General features: G+C 48.0%; 5 protein-coding genes across 6 annotated transcripts; 2 read left to right on the plus strand and 3 right to left on the minus strand.

Annotated features, from left to right (window-relative positions):
• Nucleotides 1-34: 34 nt before the first annotated feature.
• Nucleotides 35-2,714, minus strand: E1B28_007565 (uncharacterized protein). Its single transcript, XM_043152314.1, has 13 exons — nt 2,561-2,714; nt 2,385-2,495; nt 2,196-2,330; nt 1,979-2,141; nt 1,837-1,914; nt 1,683-1,779; nt 1,502-1,616; nt 1,334-1,450; nt 1,098-1,272; nt 790-1,030; nt 554-737; nt 258-497; nt 35-210 (listed from the first exon to the last, which is right to left on the minus strand). Exons 1-11 carry the CDS (start codon nt 2,630-2,632, stop codon nt 560-562), a joined length of 1,482 nt encoding a protein of 493 aa, XP_043010400.1. The 5' UTR covers nt 2,633-2,714; the 3' UTR covers nt 35-210; nt 258-497; nt 554-559.
• Nucleotides 2,715-2,744: 30 nt separating this feature from the next.
• E1B28_007566 (uncharacterized protein) lies at nt 2,745-5,318 on the plus strand. Its single transcript, XM_043152315.1, has 7 exons — nt 2,745-2,896; nt 3,026-3,180; nt 3,237-3,629; nt 3,691-3,742; nt 3,799-4,170; nt 4,227-4,305; nt 4,358-5,318. Exons 2-7 carry the CDS (start codon nt 3,096-3,098, stop codon nt 5,156-5,158), a joined length of 1,782 nt encoding a protein of 593 aa, XP_043010401.1. The 5' UTR covers nt 2,745-2,896; nt 3,026-3,095; the 3' UTR covers nt 5,159-5,318.
• A 49-nt stretch (nt 5,319-5,367) lies between these two features.
• Nucleotides 5,368-8,483, plus strand: E1B28_007567 (uncharacterized protein). 2 transcript variants are annotated; one of them, XM_043152316.1, is made up of 15 exons: nt 5,368-5,623; nt 5,681-5,687; nt 5,750-6,388; nt 6,451-6,507; nt 6,571-6,707; nt 6,763-6,900; nt 6,956-7,088; nt 7,148-7,210; nt 7,257-7,405; nt 7,459-7,467; nt 7,521-7,645; nt 7,698-7,719; nt 7,779-7,836; nt 7,896-8,247; nt 8,304-8,483. In XM_043152316.1, the coding sequence occupies exons 1-14, from the start codon at nt 5,478-5,480 to the stop codon at nt 8,115-8,117; spliced, it is 1,905 nt and encodes a 634-aa protein (XP_043010402.1). In that variant the 5' UTR covers nt 5,368-5,477; the 3' UTR covers nt 8,118-8,247; nt 8,304-8,483. The 2 variants fall into 2 exon arrangements, with proteins under 2 accessions (XP_043010402.1, XP_043010403.1); XM_043152317.1 differs by having other exon boundaries at nt 5,681-6,388.
• Nucleotides 8,484-12,531: 4,048 nt separating this feature from the next.
• E1B28_007568 (uncharacterized protein) lies at nt 12,532-13,653 on the minus strand (the record flags this gene model as incomplete). Its single annotated transcript, XM_043152318.1, has 1 exon — nt 12,532-13,653. The coding sequence occupies one exon, from the start codon at nt 13,651-13,653 to the stop codon at nt 12,532-12,534; it is 1,122 nt and encodes a 373-aa protein (XP_043010404.1).
• Nucleotides 13,654-13,701: 48 nt separating this feature from the next.
• E1B28_007569 (uncharacterized protein) lies at nt 13,702-16,881 on the minus strand. The gene is made up of 11 exons (XM_043152319.1): nt 16,018-16,881; nt 15,904-15,955; nt 15,735-15,845; nt 15,322-15,678; nt 15,257-15,262; nt 15,061-15,202; nt 14,580-14,996; nt 14,368-14,514; nt 14,250-14,311; nt 14,097-14,187; nt 13,702-14,038 (listed from the first exon to the last, which is right to left on the minus strand). The coding sequence occupies exons 1-11, from the start codon at nt 16,851-16,853 to the stop codon at nt 13,884-13,886; spliced, it is 2,376 nt and encodes a 791-aa protein (XP_043010405.1). The 5' UTR covers nt 16,854-16,881; the 3' UTR covers nt 13,702-13,883.
• Between the last annotated feature and the right edge of the window lie 629 nt (nt 16,882-17,510).

Genomic DNA, 17,510 nt, shown 5'->3' on the forward strand with positions numbered 1-17,510 from the left:
TCGGGACTCGGTAGGCACGGACGGGAATCCAAACTACGCGTCTCTTGGTGGAGGATGTCGTATAGCTCGTTCTGGCCGATCGTACAATGTGATATTAGATGACGCCACTCGACTTCAATTTCTGTATTACTTGCTACTAGTATGCTTATATGTGTACATTAGGTCCCTGGCATCCAATGGGTCCGAAGGGGATGTAATTCATACCTATACCTATACCTATATATGTAACTTTGAAAAAACACGTATTCGGCTCTTACCTGGTTGACATTGTCGAGCTTCATTCATATTTATGAGTCTGAGATCTGCGGTAGATGATTACCTCCTTTGTAGGTCGCAATGAATAATGTCCACTATCTAGGGACTAAGCTAAGGGGCTTGATGATCCACCGGTTGTACAGCAGAGTGCTCAAAATGACTCTGAATTTTTGGCCACTGTACGTACGTAATAGCCGACGCAGACGTCTTGCGGACCTCAAATATTGGCAAAATTAACAAATCTGCATAAAAAGGTGTCAGAGTCTTACAGCGTGTCTTGAATGTTGAATGATTCTACCAGTCGTTAATCTCTGTTCCGTCGACTGAAGCGGAGCTCCGCTGTCTCGTTAGGAAAGCATGCAGCCCCGAGCCATCTATCTTGCGGCTCTTCCAGAACGCCACTCTCAAAAGAGATGTCGTAGTTGTACAGTGCGTAGGCCAGCATCGTTTTCAACTCATAAGCGACAAACCAGCGTCCCGGGCTTCACATACCATGTCAGTGATTTCATCTGGTTAATAACTTGATGAATTTACCAACTGTTCCTTCCGTGACCGAACGCCAGAAAATTGTAGGAAGTATTAACAATTCTGCCTTTTTCATTTGACGTTCGGTCATCTCCCTCGCAAAATCGGAAGGGATCAAAATGATCTGCGTCCCTCCACTGTTCTGGATCAGACTGAAACCCCAGTGCATCCGCTGAGAGCATAGTCCCTGGAGGGATAACTACCCCGTCGGAAAACCTGAAAGGCTTGATGGCGAGTCTTATAAGCGATACTTGACCGCGGGAAGGTGATTAACAGGAACCCGGTATATATGGTAAGAATGAAGTCGAACAACTCACTGCCAGCTTGACCACGGAGTCTAAGCACTTCTCTGACGAACGACTCGATTTTGACCATTTGATCCAGTCCGTTTTGGGTCCAACCGTAGTTTTTGATAACGGTCGCCGTTTCTTGGCGAAGCTCTTCTGCCCACTCTCTTTTCGAACAGATGATATAAAACATTTGCGTGCAAACCTGTCCCCCCACAGTGTATAAGTACTTAGCGGTGGATGAGAGAGCTTATTATGCAACTGACCACGTAAGTCGAATGTAGGGCGGCAAAATTGAGATGTAGTATTCGCATGGCTAGAGAATAATCATCTTGTTCTTGGGGTGGTGCACGCTCGATGAGGCCACACAGAAAATCGGAATCCTAGCCAGAACTCAGACTTCAACAAATAATGAGTGAATGCAATGTACACACTGCGTTAACATTGCCGACCTCGGCAATCGTCTCCCGTCGAGCAGATATGAGTGGCTGCAGGTGCTTGGCCATGGCGCGCCTCTGCGAAAATGGGGCAATAAGGCTTGCAACCACCCTTGTGGAACAGGTATCGGTTAGTCATTTGAGAGTTAGAGATGTAAGTATAAATGATCAGACTTACGCACGCAAAGACAACGGGACATAAGACAGCATGTATCCCTTTGAAACTACACGGGCAGAATACCCAATACTAAGCTTGATATATTCTTTATCTCGACCTGATGTGCACCGATTAGTGGTCGATTCAAACAAGGATTATGAATTGCGGCGAGTACATTTCTCTTTACCCACGAATGCACGGTTGATGGTTCTGCAAATCATGGGGGTGAAAATTTCTGGAGCACGTCCGACGACTGAAGTAACAGTAGTAAAAACTTGGTCAAAACAAGATCGAGAAAGTTAGTGGCATGGACTGACAGAAGGATTTGTCGCCAATTAATTCTTCAAAAAAATTCGCTACCTCATCCACCAGTTCCGGGATAACCATGGGGAGTCGTTTCGTCAAGTGTGATGTGATGAGAGAAAAATGGTACGGGTTGGTGAGAATAGTTGGAGAGAAAAACTGAGATAATTGGAGCATCTTCTGAGCAGTCAATGACGGAGTTGATGCAAGTATATCTTCAAAAACGCTGACCTCTTCTATGGCACCACGGGAAGAGAGTGTACCGTCATTTGACTTCAATGCCTCCTCCAAACGTTGAGAATTCGTCATGATAAGCATCCAATTTCTAAGGATCGGAATTTTGAAAATACCGCCTTTGTTCTTAGTCTAAGAAATGCTATGGTCAGTCAGAAGCTTTTCTCAGGACGTTAAACTTCATACGGTACAATATCCTACGCGTAAAAGGCGAGGAGCATCCATCAAGTAAGCCAACATGCCATCCCTCCATCCGCAATTGGCTGAAGATCCAGAGGCATATGTAACAGAGTTTATCTATTCAAAAGTCTTGAGTTGCTTGCTCACAAGAGAAGAAGGAAGAATTATTGTCGCAGCTGTACCTTCTTACCGCTGGACAGACAAAAAACGAACAATGCTACGAGAGGCGTTGCGATTATTAACAGTGGGATCATAGGGACGAAGTGACTTCAAGGTTGTTTGTATGACATTGCTTGTGGGTCGTCAATAGCGATATCAAGGAGAGGCATTAGAGCATATCATTCGATCAGTGTTATCATTCGAACGTTTGAGAACGGCTAAATAACGGAATCCTCACGTGGTTGGACGGCACCGCACCCGATGGACAATTTGACATTTGGCCCACAATAGGGTCGAAATTTTTGACGGTCAAGTGTGCAGCCATCCGCCTTGTCTGGATTTGAAATCGTAGCCAAATGGTCAGTTGATGGTCGCGAACGGTCAATTTGAGAACTGAGCAGCCCTAATAGCTCGCTTCACAATTCCTACACTTACTTCCATGTGTTGATGATGAACTGGTTTGTGATCGAATCTTCGTCCACTACCAGCTCGAGGAATGAATCCATTTAACCACCTGTTTTCTTCCTTCCTTCCTTTGGACACCTATCGGATCCCTTCATGTGGCCATTTGAGGACTCTGTACCGGAGATCACAGCTCAGGATGCAGTGAAGAGGCAAGACTACGATTACATTATCGTTGGAGGTATGGAATTCGTTACGCTGTACACTCATGTCATCCCTGATGCCCAAGCTTTTTAGGTGGTACTGCTGGCTGTTGCCTAGCATCACGCTTGAGCGAAGATCCATCGGTCACAGTACTCATAATCGAACTTGGAAATGTTGCCGACTCTTGGGCCTCCAAAGTTCCTGTCATTTCGGCAAACCCTCATAGGAGCGGTTCACAAGCCGCTCGCTGGAAAGCCTTGCCATTGTCGAACGTTGACTCCCGGGTACTTGACGTCGTTCGTGGCGAGGCTCTGGGAGGGTCCTCCCGTGTGAACGCGATGGTTTATACTCGCGGCGCACCGGGTGACTATAATCGCTGGAAGGAAATGGGCCATCCGAGTTGGGGTTACGATCAGCTTGAACCTTACTTTGTCAAATCAGAGAAGACATTAAGCCAACCTCCTTCGAGTTTCCGTGGAGGCCAAGGTCAATAACCACCCTAGTGCTCTCAAACGGCCAGAATCGCTGACCTTAGTCGAAAATACAGGTCCATGGGAAAATCGAACATTCAAGGATTTACCCTATCGAATCCTCCACCAGTGTGTATCCTTTTTTCTTTCAGCGCTCTGTGTCTGGAGCTAAGTTCTGGATTTAGTGTCGCAAGTGCTACAAGTAGTCTTGGGATCCCTGGAGTCGCCGATATCAACTCTCCGCACGCCCCAGCGGTTGGGTATGCCACATTGGACGTCGCCACTGACCGTAAGATGTACCGTGCCTCGACCTATCGAGCCTTCCTCCCGCCGTCATTGACGCAAGAGCGGAAGTCACGACTATTCATCTGCACCAATTCTCAAGCAACTCTCATACGGTTCTCCAGCTCAACCTCTGGGAGGCCTAAGGCCGAAGGTGTTCATTTCCAGGACGTTAAATCTGATTCCGATGCGACACAAAGCTACTTTGTCAAGGCTAGAAAAGAGATAGTTCTTTGTTGCGGAGCCGTTGGTTCGCCTCACCTTTTGCAATTGAGGTAAGCTGATATTCATCAGAATGTTTGTTACTCATGTGAAACCAATCTCGCTTCAGTGGCGTCGGACCCAAGGCGCATTTGATCTCCAAGGGGATTAAAGTGGTACGGGATATGCCAGGTGTCGGCACTAACCTGGTAATTCTCAAGTTGCGACGAAACGTCTCTCTGCTTAAAAAACCGTTTCTAGCAAGACCATGTTGGGCTACCGGTCATGTATGAGATTCCTCTCAACGATTCTCTCCATGTCCTCGAAAGGAGCACCTGGGTTGCTCTCACGGAACTACTTAAATATGTCGTGACTGGTCGCGGTATTTTTTCGTTACCTTTCATGCAGACATCCCTTTTCGTTCCCTCCCAGCTTCTCGATGAAAACTCTTGCGTGGTCCACACCGACAAGACGAAGCTGGATTCATCCCTGCCGGCAAACACTCCAGACATTGAAATCATGCCCATTGCCTTCCGTTGCTCTGACGACGACGTCGTCACCAAAGAAGGGATCTTTTCCTTCTTGACGGCCCATATCCGGCCCAAGTCCTTCGGTAGTGTCCGTTTGGCATCAGCATACCCGCTCGATCGTCCTGCAGTCGATCTCGGCTTCCTCTCAAACCCGGAAGACTACTTGGTTTTGAGGAAATGTGTTCGCCTCGCGTTACGCCTCGCGGAACAGGTTCGGAGCCAGGGTTATCCTCTCAAGGACCTACAAGTCCCCGAAACGGAGAACGACGCTGACATCGACCGCTTCATTCGTAAAAATCTACGAACTTCCTATCACTACTCTTCCACTTGCCGTATGGGAGCTGAACATGAAGTTGACCGTCCCGGAGTGGTCGATGATGAGTTGAGGGTACATGGAATAGATGCACTACGAGTCTGTGATGCCTCGGTTTTCCCTGAAATCATTGCCGCACACACAATGGCTCCTACGGTGGTCGTAGCAGAGAAATGTGCAGATATGATGAAGGCTGCCGCTGTTGGAAAAAAAATCTGATAGTTTTGTTACGCTGATTCTAGTTTTCAGAGTCTCAAGGTTTTACGTAGATAGTTATATATTCTACTGCAGATCCATACTTCTATTACTTAAAGGCTGATAATACCTTTGTGTGCATGAGGGACAGGTATCTATACAAACCATTTTCGTCAAGTGGGCGGCAAGTTTTTGAATATGGAATTATGTGAACCGTGCGAAATCCGAGTCGATGTTCTCGAACTCTTGCTCACATCGTCTTATTAATTGATCGCTTATTACTCTGGATCGCCACCGTCAATTCGAAGGACACAGGCTAGAACATCCTCCTACTCACGCCGCGATGTCCGACGGAGAGGCGCAGCCACCAGACGACCCAAATATCTGGGAGACTTCGTCGTCCTCAGCCAACGAATGGGATGAATCGGAAGCGGACGGGGTTTGGACTGTGGAGATAGCAGGAGAAGAGGTGCGAAAGGGTACAATCCGGTGAGCTTTCTTTCTCGTCGTTTGTTTGAGGATCCCAGTGAGTTGAGAGATTTCTAGACACGAGGTATATGATCTGCACCTAGCAGCTATTCTTACCCATTCAATCTCACATTTCGCTTCCGCCAGGTGGTCTGGCACGGTTGGCGACGAGCTTCGGATGGTACAAGCAACACGTGGAAACCTGAGGAAGCTGACATCAACACGAACGAATGGTCCAGACATGCTGCCCAAAGACGACGAGAGTTGGCGAAGAATTCTATGAACATTCAAATTTGGAGTGATACGAGTTTAGTGGATACTGATACGAGGTTGCGTAGCCAAGCGTATGAAGAAAAGGTGGAGCGAAGTAAGAGGAAGGGTGTGAGAATGGCAGAGAAGTTGCGAAAGAACCTGCGAAAGCACGGACGAGGCCCTACTGAAGGATCTGATGGCGAAGAGTATCCCCCACCTCGAAACGGCTCAGTTCGTGCAAGTACGTCTTCCACCAGAGCTCCTGCAGTAGCGAGTCGGGCGTCTGGTTCTGCCCCCTCCTCTGTCGGTCAGAATCGTCCTTCGTTTTCAATAGGGCGAGGTACAACAACAAGGGATAGACGCACACCGCAAACAGCTCAACCCAGGTCTTCACGTCAATCTGTTCATCCTCCACCGGCGAATACTCCTGCGTGCCTAGTACAGAGCCCGGAATCTGACGGAGAGGAATTTATACCCAAGGACATGATTGACTGGTCTGCTCGTACCTACCCAACTTCAAAAGGAAAACAGAGGGTTTGTATTAAAAACTCTTAAGTTTTATTGAATTGGATTGTATTGAACCACTCTCGTTGCAGGAGGTGCAATATTGCGAGACTGAACCCTACAGGTCGATATCAAAGGGGAAACAGAAGGTATGTCATCCATGGCACCCACATGGTTTCCGAAGCAAAATAATAGGTATGATCTTGCTATAGGCTTGTCCTCAGCCCCAACCTAGTCGTATAAGGTCTGCAACCGAGCAGAACACGTTAAAGCCGGTACGCAAAATAGCTCCTTTGCCAGCTCGTAGGCAAGGTGCTTCTCGGAATAGTTCATCTGCCAGGCTTTCTGAGTGAGTCTTCCGAAAAAGCATAAATGAATCAACCATCAATGAATTTCTCTTCTAGACGCGACGCACTTTCCGCTCAGTGGACTCAAATGGCAAAACTGAGTGGAGCAGCAACCATCAGTTTTATGAACGAAGTTGACGACGAGGAGATCCCGCCTTTGGATGGGTTTTGCTACCTTGAGAAGGACTTCAACTAGTGAGTTCAATCATGGCTTGCAGTCATTCAAGAGTATTGAGGTCAATTGTCTCAGTGACGAAATCGAGCATTCAGGCCGCGACCTGAAAGAAGTTTTCCTCTACTGTGACCATAGAATCTGTGAATATGCCGAAGAATGTAATTGTCAGTCTACTCAAGAAGATATCCGATTCACATACGATGAATACGTGAATATGGTTTTCTTGAGCTTCAATTTACTATCTGACCAATGTTACGCCCACAAAAGAGACATTTTATTGCCAACGAGGAGGATAACGACGTGTCACCATTTGTTGTCGAATGCAACGAAGTAAGTATCCGTGGCTTCATGGGACCTCTACTTACGGATTCAATAGTACTGTGCTTGCGACAAGAACTGTCGAAACCGCGTTGCTCAGCTTCCGCGTAAGGTCCCTATCGAGATCTTCAAAACACGAAAATGCGGCTGGGGAGCCCGGTCATCTGTGGACGTTGAGAAAGGAACTGTTCTCGGTCTCTATACGGGGTAAACGTTCCGTTCCGTTTACAGGTTGAAAAAGCCCTGACTACGCTTTTCAGGAAAATAATGTACGAAATTTTCATGTGTCGTGTTTATCGTTGTATCTGAATCCGCAATAAAGATATAGACGTGATGCCGAACTATTGAAAGGGGAAGCAAAGAGTTTCTGTTTCGATATGGACGGACGAGAAAGTCCGGATGAGGAACCATCCGAAGAGTCGTACACAGTCGACGCAAAGGCGTGCGGTATGCTCCTATACTCTCTCGATGCATCTAGTGTTCTGACAGTGTACGATAGGTAATTGGACACGGTTCTTGAAGTAAGTAGGCCATAACTCCAGATGCAGTGTTCACATATATTCAATGAATACATATTCAGCCACTCTTGTGCGGCAAATATCAAAGTATACTCCGCCGTTTGGTGGACGATTCCCGAGGCAAGTAAGATGTTAGTCCTCAAGACGCCGCGTACTCATTCAGAATTTTGACACGTCAGAGCAATTTACCATGCCTAGTTTACTATGCTGCAGCAGATATACCCGCCCGGACGGAGTTTACTGTTGACTACAATCCCTCGCAGGCAAGGCTTCACAAGGCCAATGCATCCAAGGGTAAAAAGAAAGGGAAAGGAAAGAACAAAATTCCAGAGGGCGCCATACCATGCGAATGCGGTACCAAAGTCTGCCGTGGATGGGTAACAGAGGCCTGTGACAACTAGGATTCGCACTAAACCCTATCTGTTGCGATAAGAGAAACATCAAGGGTTGAAGTGCGCCAGAGATCGACGGTCGGGCTACCGTGAGTCAGCTGAAAACGGAAGCTCGTCGTATGTTGATTGACGCTACGTTGTGCTTATCTCTATCAGTCGTTATCTCTATCGCTTACTCATTTTGTATGTCGATAGGATCGTGTTACCATTTTGTTCATTCATCAGAAACTTACATTCAATTCCTCACGACCTTTGGAGTACATCAACAAATTTCGATAGCGACCTCGTAGTGACCATGACCTGTCATTTACACACTTTCACGTCCTTCTTAAATAACACTCTACAAAAAAAAGTCTCCGTCCATTGTCATGCCCCCAAAAACAGTTCGCCATGTAAACTAGTTGCGTGCATTACGACCCAAACGCGGAGTTCTATCGTGGTTCGACAGCAATGAGCGAACTTTTCACTCTCAACTCTGTTCGTCTTCGATCTCGGAAATACCAGGCTTCCCGCTCGACTACACCATCAACGAAGCTCTCCATCTAGTAACGTGCCTCAGAACATGTTTAATTGTCTGCTCACCCCGCTATCGATGAAGATTACTTCGCAGCAGAAAATTGGTAGGAGGAGTGGGAACAATAATCATGGAGGCTTCTTTATCCAAAGGCGCCGTACTTCCGAGGGTCGCTCATAAGTTGTTTTTCGATGCAGCATTATTTCCGATCTTCTGGTTCCTGGGCCACGAAACAAACGGGAGGAACTTGGAGACGAGTTACTGATATCTGGTGGATAGCGTATGGACTCTGGGACTGCAGATGGCGGTTTTTTTGAAATATTCCCACGCGGCGTTTTGCGCTCTCCTCAGTCATGGCAGGTCAGGATATCCGATACAACCTATATCACGCAAATTATCATTGGCATGTCACATAAGCTTGAACTGATGGAATATCCGGTGATTACGACCCCCTCGGATTCGTTTTGGTACATGCGACGAAAGGCAGTATGGGAAGTGTTTCGTTTCTGACTCCCTTCAACTGACCTTTTCCCAATTTCTCGAGCACATGTACGGGTTCAAGTATATATTTGGTACGCTCGTACCCCTCATCTGAGCTGGAGGAGAGAGAAAAGAGAATAGTAAGTAAGCATGAGGAATTGAAGAGATTGAAGGATACAGTGATTGTTGTGGTCTCATGCTGTCAAGCACGTTCCACGTCGTGCTTCACGGTTATCGAGCATCCGTTGTTGCAGTGATACAACCTCCCCGGTCGAGCTGAGTGCATGTTTCTTCCCGCGTTCACATCCATGGGAATGGATTCCATCCACCTACTAGCAGTAACAACGTTGGTCACGTCGTTTCTTATCTTCAACGCCACTTCGAGAGCTAATATTAGAATGAACAGTGTGCTCCTCTGATTCCACCTTGCTACGACTGGTGACATGGAGCTGAAATCTCACAGGCTTTCAACGTCAGTCCTTCCTCGCGCAATTCCCTTAGTTCGAGGTTTTGGAGGCAGGTTGAATTCATTCCCAGTCATTCAAGTTTTCTCATGCTCGTGGGATGTCCCAGAACACACCGTATAGCTTGCGATATCTTCCCTTGCAGGCATAATTAGCGAATACACATGATACTAGTTATCACAAGGTTTGCGTAGCTGAAGACCGTCAGGTATTTCTGTTTCCGCGCCTTCTCCACGCAACCTCCTCGCGTCTAATAATTCTTTCTTATCTCCGGAATCAGTCTTTCAGGAAGGTTAGACTGATTCCGGAAGGTTTTAGGCATCCGAACATGGTTTCTTGTGGAGAAAACTCGCTCACCGGGTACCATAAAAGGCTGCAGTGGATACCACATTTTCCAGAGGTTGTTTTGCCACCATGGTTCGTCTCTCTTGTGCTCTCATCGTCTCGGCTTCCCTCGCTTCCTTAGCATGGGGCACACCAGTCCGCCCAATGACTGTTCACGAACAACGTGATGCTCCGCCCACTTTTGCGCGAGCAGGGAAACCCGATGCCTCCACCAACCTTAACCTTCGCATCGGTCTTGTTCCAAAGGACATCAAAGGACTGGAGAAGGCCCTCTACGATGTTAGCACTCCAGGCAACGACTTGTATGGCCAGCACCTCAGTCTCGACCAAGTAAGTTTTGCTGCCATCTGTGACTTTGCATAGCGACTGAGATCCGTCGACACAAGGTCAAAGCCTTCGCTAGTCCCGAACCTGCGGCTGCCACCGCCGTTTCGCAGTGGCTCTCGGAACAGGGTGTGAAAAATGTAAAGACCACCGGCGCCTTCGACGACTGGCTTGAGTTCAGTGTGCCACTTGATGCTGCCGACAAGCTGTTCAACTCGGACTTCGAGTCCTTTGTTCACATAGCTTCAGGCGAAAAACTCGTTCGTACGCTGCAGTATTCCATCCCACAAGACCTGGTCCCACACATTGAACTGGTTCACCCGACAACCACATTTGTCCGATCGCTATCGAAACCCTTGCCCAAGATCTCGTTCCCTGTCACTCCTAGTAACCTCACAGAGAGAGCGAACGGGGCACCCACCTCCTGTAACAGTGTCGTAACACCGGCTTGCCTACAGTCTCTGTACGGAATCCCCGCCACTCGCGCTACTCAGGCTTCCAACAAACTCGGTGTCTCGGGATTCATCGACCAATTTGCCAACGTACGGTTCCATTTATGCTCCCTGTTATCTTACTAACTCTTGTAACAGATAGCTGATTTGAGGACGTTCTTGATCAACCTGAGGCCTGATCTTCCTTCCACCACCACCTTCACGTTGCAAACTCTCGATGGAGGTCAGAACCCTCAAGGTGCCGGCCAAGCCGGTATCGAGGCTGTGAGCTCCCGTTTATCCAAGCGACCAAGCATAGCTTACTGAGTACATTCTTTGAACCATCAGAACCTCGATATTCAATACACTGTTGGTGTAGCAAGTGGCGTTCCCGTAACCTTCATCTCTGTTGGAGACGCCAGTACCGATGGCGTCGATGGCTTTTTGGACATCACCAACACCTTGAATGCCGAATCGGCACCACCTCAGGTGAAAACAGTCAACTTCAACGCTTCTCCGCGAGGCGACTCACCAGTATGTTTGTAGGTTCTTACCACCAGTTACGGATTCGATGAAAGGGATCTCGGATCCACTCTTGCGACTCGTCTGTGCAATGCTTACATGGCCTTGGGTAGTCGGGGTGTTTCAATTCTCTTTGCCTCCGGTGTGTATTTCCACCATGACAGAGCCAGTTCTTGAAAAGTCTCATCAAGTTCAATCCTTTAGGTGATGGCGGTGTCTCTGGCGGTCAACGTATGTTCACCATCTTCTCGACCTTAAAATGACATTTGTTGACTTTTCCTTTTGCGATATCCAGCCAACTCGTGCACCACCTTCATTCCTGCCTTCCCAGGAGGATGCCCCTTCCACACTGCTGTCGGTTCTGTTCACGGCGTCAGCGAGGTTGCATCGACCTTCAGCAGTGGCGGTTTCTCCGATGTCTTCGCTCGCCCGTCGTATCAGAGTGCCGCTGTAACGACTTACTTGAACGCGCTCGGAAGTACCAATGCTGGGAAGTTCAATGCTAACGGACGTGGATTCCCTGATATTGCTGCACAAGGAGAAAATATTGAGATCGTTGTTGGCGGTCAAGCTGGTTTGGTTGCTGGAACGTCCGCCTCCAGTCCCATCTTTGCTAGCGTTATCGCGTTGGTCAATGATAGATTGGTCGCTGCTGGAAGGCCGGTACTCGGTTTCTTGAATCCTTTGTACGTGTCTTTTTCTTTCCACCTGCAACTGTTTTTTTGTTGACATTCTTTTTTTTGTCTGCGAATGAAGCCTGTACGCCAACCCGAGTGCATTCTTTGATATCACGAGCGGTAGCAACCCAGGATGTACGTCGAAACCTCCGTGAGATCTGGATTAGAGCTGATTGATTTCCTCCCTCTCGACTAGGTGGCACGAACGGATTCCCTGCCAGGACTGGCTGGGATCCAGTTACCGGTTTGGGTACTCCAAACTTTGCTGCATTGCTCAGGGCTGCCGGGCTTTAAAGTAAAGAAGAAGTAATGGATTGAATGTGTACTTTCTCGGAGCGTAGCGACTTCATGTAATGTAGTACCACCAGGTTTTCAGGGTTCTAAGTGAGATTGAAATTCTGCATTTCGTCCGATTATGGGTCCATCTTGTGTACTCGAGGCTAAAGGTGCCGATTAGGTGCCAACAGTGATCAGGGAGGGCGAAAGTCACGCCACAGGACTTGAATCACTCACTGATACTGACGCAGTTGAACCTTAGTGGGCTAAGGTGGCCGCCAAAAAACCACGTCGTATCCTTCTGGAAGCTCTTCCTTGGTCTTCCTGAATATATATATACCAGGGTCCTCCATCCCCACCCCCTGATAAATGAGCTTTCCGGCTGCCTGTCTATCCACTCATGACCAACGTGTGGAAGTTCGGAAACACCAGCTCTTCTTCCACCGTTTTCCGAATGACATCCTGAATAAACCTCTCCACCCTAGTCACATTCTTCAAAACGTGTTTATCCGCCTGTCCAATCTCACTCTCGATGAAAATCGACGGAAGCAGTCGTTGTCCGATCGGTAAGGGCTTTCCGGGACGAGGAGGAACACCGGCACCGATAGACGGAGGGGGTGAGTCTTCATCTAGAGTCGTCGAGTTCGAGTTTCCAAGGTCATAGACATAGGGATCTGGAGGTGTTGGTGTTTCGCGTTTGGGTCTGTCCATTCCTGCTGGCCCGTATGGATCGAGTTCGTCCAAAATACAAAGATGGACGCGGTTACGTTCACCTTCGTAAGCCACGGCGATTTCACCGTTGAAGATGAGACCGGTAACGGAAAGTTTTATCGGAAGAGACATGAACATGGGAGATGGGTAATTAATGAGAAGGGAGGTCGTTAGAGTGATACGAAGGTCCGACTGCCAGTTGACATGGAAATGTAATTGAAGATTGGGTCTCCCGCTATCTGGCTGAGAGGCCAGTGGTGGTGGTGGTGGTGGTGGTGGTGGTGACAAGGAATCGCTATCGGAGTCTGGAGGAGAAGGCCCCGAAGATGGTTGGAACGGCACTCGTTCATGCAAAGGTAGTCGGTCATAGGGAGAAAAAGTCGCTGGAATTCTGGAATCCCATGCATTCATATGAGGCAACGTGGGCGTTGAAGCGAACATGTCCATCGGATTACTTCGTCTCGTAAACCGAAGATGTGGTGGCAGTTGTGGTAGTCCTTCATCTAGACGTGCAGCTTTCCTGGAAACCCACTCAAAGTCCTCCTCCTCTACACCTTCAGTGACCTTCACTGGGCCTTTATCCTCGTCCTCATCGTCGTCGTCCTCCAAAAAATCTCTGTAGATATCACGAAGGTCCACCAACTCGACATCTGGTGCTGCTGTACCGAATTCGAGCCCCTTTACTTCAACAGGTCCAATAAATGATGGTCTGGTAGTCGTGCTGAGCTGTTTGTTGAGGAGGCCGACGAGTTTCAAAGATAGAGAAGCGTCCAATTTGCACCATTCCAGGTCGATAGACATGTCTAGATGAGGGTTCTTTAGCGACCGATGTGAGTATTTACTCGACGTTGGCAGGGTAATAATCTAAATCGCGTTATTATAGTACGTAAACGATAAAAATAAAATACTCGAGAACGCTGTCCCAGTCTAGTAGTATGTGTAAAGTTACTGTACAGATTTGCTATAGTTTGTCGATAATGCTTAATGTCCTTCCCTTCATCTCTTAAATTTCGGGGCTGATACATAACTCGCTACATCCGTCGTGACAGCCTTCCAGGCGGCCTCATACCATCTTGAAGTTGACTCGCCCTACTGCTCAGTCTGTGATGGTACACTGGTGACATTTGAGGAGGAGGTATCACAACCGTCCGAAGTGACTTTTGGGCGCGCCTGCGTCGGGAAAACGCTGAAAAGAAACCAAGTTATTCCAAGAAAGACATTGTAATTAACACGGAGGCGCATACCATTGAAACAGTAGTAAAAGAGTGCCAAAATGAGCAAGGCAACAGCAATTGTAACAGGAATCGAGATTTGCAAGTTCTCCCTGTACCATTGCTATACAGTAGTTTACATCACATTAGCTTAGGCATCAAGGATGTCAAATTGGCCATTCTCACCTTTGCGGCATCAAGCCAATTACCACTTTTGCATTGACCATTTTGGCAAGTACCCGCCAAACCTACATTTGATTTAGCCACCTCGAAATAACAGACTCCGCAACAAAACGTAACATACCACAAGGCGACCCGTCAATCATCAACGACGACAGTCGAACACAAGAGTTTGACGAATTCGGGTTCTGGCATGTAAGTTCGCACGAGTTCTGGGACTGTGGACAAGCTTGTTGAAGTCCGAGCGATGCTCCCACTTGCTGACATTGAACTTTGGGTGCGATAAAGCGCTTAACCTCGGTATAGAATCGAGGTGGGCTTTTAAAAAACACTCACGCGCAACACTCGTGCATATCCCACTCGCACATTTCAGACCGTCACCTCCACAGCTCTCCCCATTAGGCTTCATGACATCCGAAGGACAAGTCCCGCTCGTTCCCGTGCATTTCTCCTCCACATCACACTTACTGTCCTTGCTGGGCCGACAGACTGTATCCTTACTCGCGAATCCACACTGATCCGTACAGCAAGTACTGCTCTGAGGATCACATTTGGCGTTGTTGATGAACTTGCAAGTCGAGCTGTTACAGCACGGGGAGGTCTTGCCAGTTCCAGGATCACAATCTTCACCGTCTTCGACTATACCGTTTCCGCACATCTTGAGTGAAATCAACGGACGCTGTGGAGAGTTCGCATCTGCTAGACAAGAAATGTCGGTCTTTCCTCCTGCTGTTTGACCGGACATGAGCGAACCTGTTGCAAGAAGATTTCATGAGAAGGTGGGGGAAAGACTGAGCGATAATTAAGGACCACTTACAGATATTCCCAATACTGCATGGAGAGAAGGTAAACTCTCCTTCTCTAGTAACAGGACTCATGACGTATTTCGACTGAGTATCACAAGAATCTCTGCTGAGCGGACAGCAACTGTTGGCACCTTGCGTACAACCGTCTGTACACTGCGTGGTACCGTGTCAAAAAAAAAAACGACATCGAAATGCAAAAAGACTCACATCGTGCTAAAAGAAAACTCATGAGTAAGAAAAAGAAAATCTGTCCTCAGAACGGAACAGCTTACAATGGCTCCAAAATTATGTCCGATCTCGTGAGCGACGACTTGCCACTCCGTCAAGCCGATAGTCGATACCCCAGTTCCCGAAACTGACTGTCCGTTACTTGTGGATGCAGTCCGCTTGCATAAAGTTGCCATCCACGCAATTCCTACCTCCTGTCCAGTTGGGCATCCGCTCATAAGATGCCACAGTCCGATTCCGTCATCACCTTTACTGCCGCGCCAACTCGAAAACAAACTCAACCGTTGCTCGATGTCTGTATCGCAATTGACATTCCACGGAGTAGAAGAGGAGCCTTGGGAAGGGCATGTGGGCTGTTGAACCGAAAGCTCGACTATGCCCAGTGAGATGTTGAATGTAGACTGTAAAGGTTGAATTTAGCCAAGGACTAGAAGAACTTTTGGGAGTTTGAGAGTACTTTGTAAAGCGAACTAGCAGAATTCCAGTCGCTCAATATTGTACTTGTTGCACTTTCAGCAGTGCCGTACTTGGAAACGTAGGCACAGTCCGCTGCAACTCCCATATAGACCTAATGGAGGAATGAACCTACATTCCAAAGAGACAGAAGACGAACTGAAGAAACCTACGATTCTCTGAGAAGTGGGACAACCAGCGGTCTGTCCTATTTGGTCGACGAAGCTATGGCAAACGTCAGAAGGAGCGTAAGTAATTTTTTTTGAAAAAGTATGTGATGCGCGTACTTTGTGCCCACACCATTTCCAGCGATGTCGTCCCTCGGCCACAAGTGGGGCCATAGCGAAGGATCGTGAGGTCGCCGAAGAGCACCGTTAAGCATGGGGTTGACATTGTAATCTAACCTATCATGCCCGCACGAACGAGGACTGGAAGAACGTAAAGGTTGTCCAGTAAAGTTGTAGTGTTCTTCGTCCGACATGATATCACTGTCACGCCAAATGACCAGAAGATCATCCAAGTTTTGAGCTTCTGGATCTGTAGGCCGTTTGACACGATAATAGTTCTCTTTTGTCGTAACATGGTGTATGACACCGTTGACTGAGAAAGCGCCCTCATAGACAATCGGATCGTGCTTGTGAACCATGATCCTCGCCCAGCCGAGTTCGGGATAGGAGGACCATCCCTCCCGTACTCCGGCCATGTCTTCGAGCCTCCGACCTTCTGTATGTTGTGAAGGAATGACATATCCTTGGTATGCTTTGACCGACTCCCTCAAGAGAGGTACCGAATTGGTTGTGGTTTCTCCAGTTGCAGGGTCACGATGATGATAGGTGATGCGTGCGGCGGGGTGAACGAGATGGTTGTTGGGAGATAAATGTAGGTGGAAGGTCTGGTCAAAGGCAGATAATATTAACCTGAAGGAATCGTCGTAGCGTAGTGGCGTTGATGCTGAGTCTAAATTGCGCTTGTCATTGGAAGTGGAGACTCGAGGAAAGATGTCGACATGATGAGTGACTGGATGTGCTAATCGTTTAAGCGGCCTTGGAGCTGTACTCGAAGCTTCAGAAGGGGCCGCTAACGATACCAGCAGAAGAAGATAAAGAGAAAAAGGGAAAAACATGAAGATGAAGGTCAGGAACAGGTCAGGAGTAGTTCCTTGCGGTAAAAGAGGTATGCTGCGCGACAGGGCAGTGCCGCGATCATATTTCTAATGCAGATGTCAGCAGCGAACATCCGGATAACCGGTACCGGATACCGCAGCGAGCTTTGGGACTGACACACTCTCTCCCAAAGCACTCACGACCGCAGCGAGCTTTGGTACTATGTATTACTTCTTGAGAGAGGTGAGTTATTCCAGCTCCCTTTCGACGAATCGTCGGGGAGTAATACTGACACTTCACAGCTTAACAGCTTAAACAGGCCAAGCCAACTCTTACCAATCCAAGGGATAGGAAACAGCAAATCCCGGTCAACGGCATGTCTCGGGAAGTTGTCGGGAAGGGACGGACGTCGAAGCCGAGCTTTTTCTCTATTTGCCTATACCATAGCACTTTGCGGCATATTTCCCAATCAAGCACGCTTCAGCGCCCATATTCGAATTCCGCAACACCTGTGTCCGGGAATGCTATTGCTGGATCACCTTACAAGGCTAAGAATCAACAAATTCAACACGTTCACATTCACACTCGATCGTAGTACCCGAAATCCCCTACCTTCCAGACCGTCTACATATCCAGTTCCGTTCCTGGATGGAACTCGGCAGACGGCACCGCGACGG

This window comes from Marasmius oreades, chromosome 4, assembly GCF_018924745.1.
Source record: "Marasmius oreades isolate 03SP1 chromosome 4, whole genome shotgun sequence".
Classification (NCBI taxonomy): Eukaryota; Fungi; Basidiomycota; class Agaricomycetes; order Agaricales; family Marasmiaceae; genus Marasmius; species Marasmius oreades.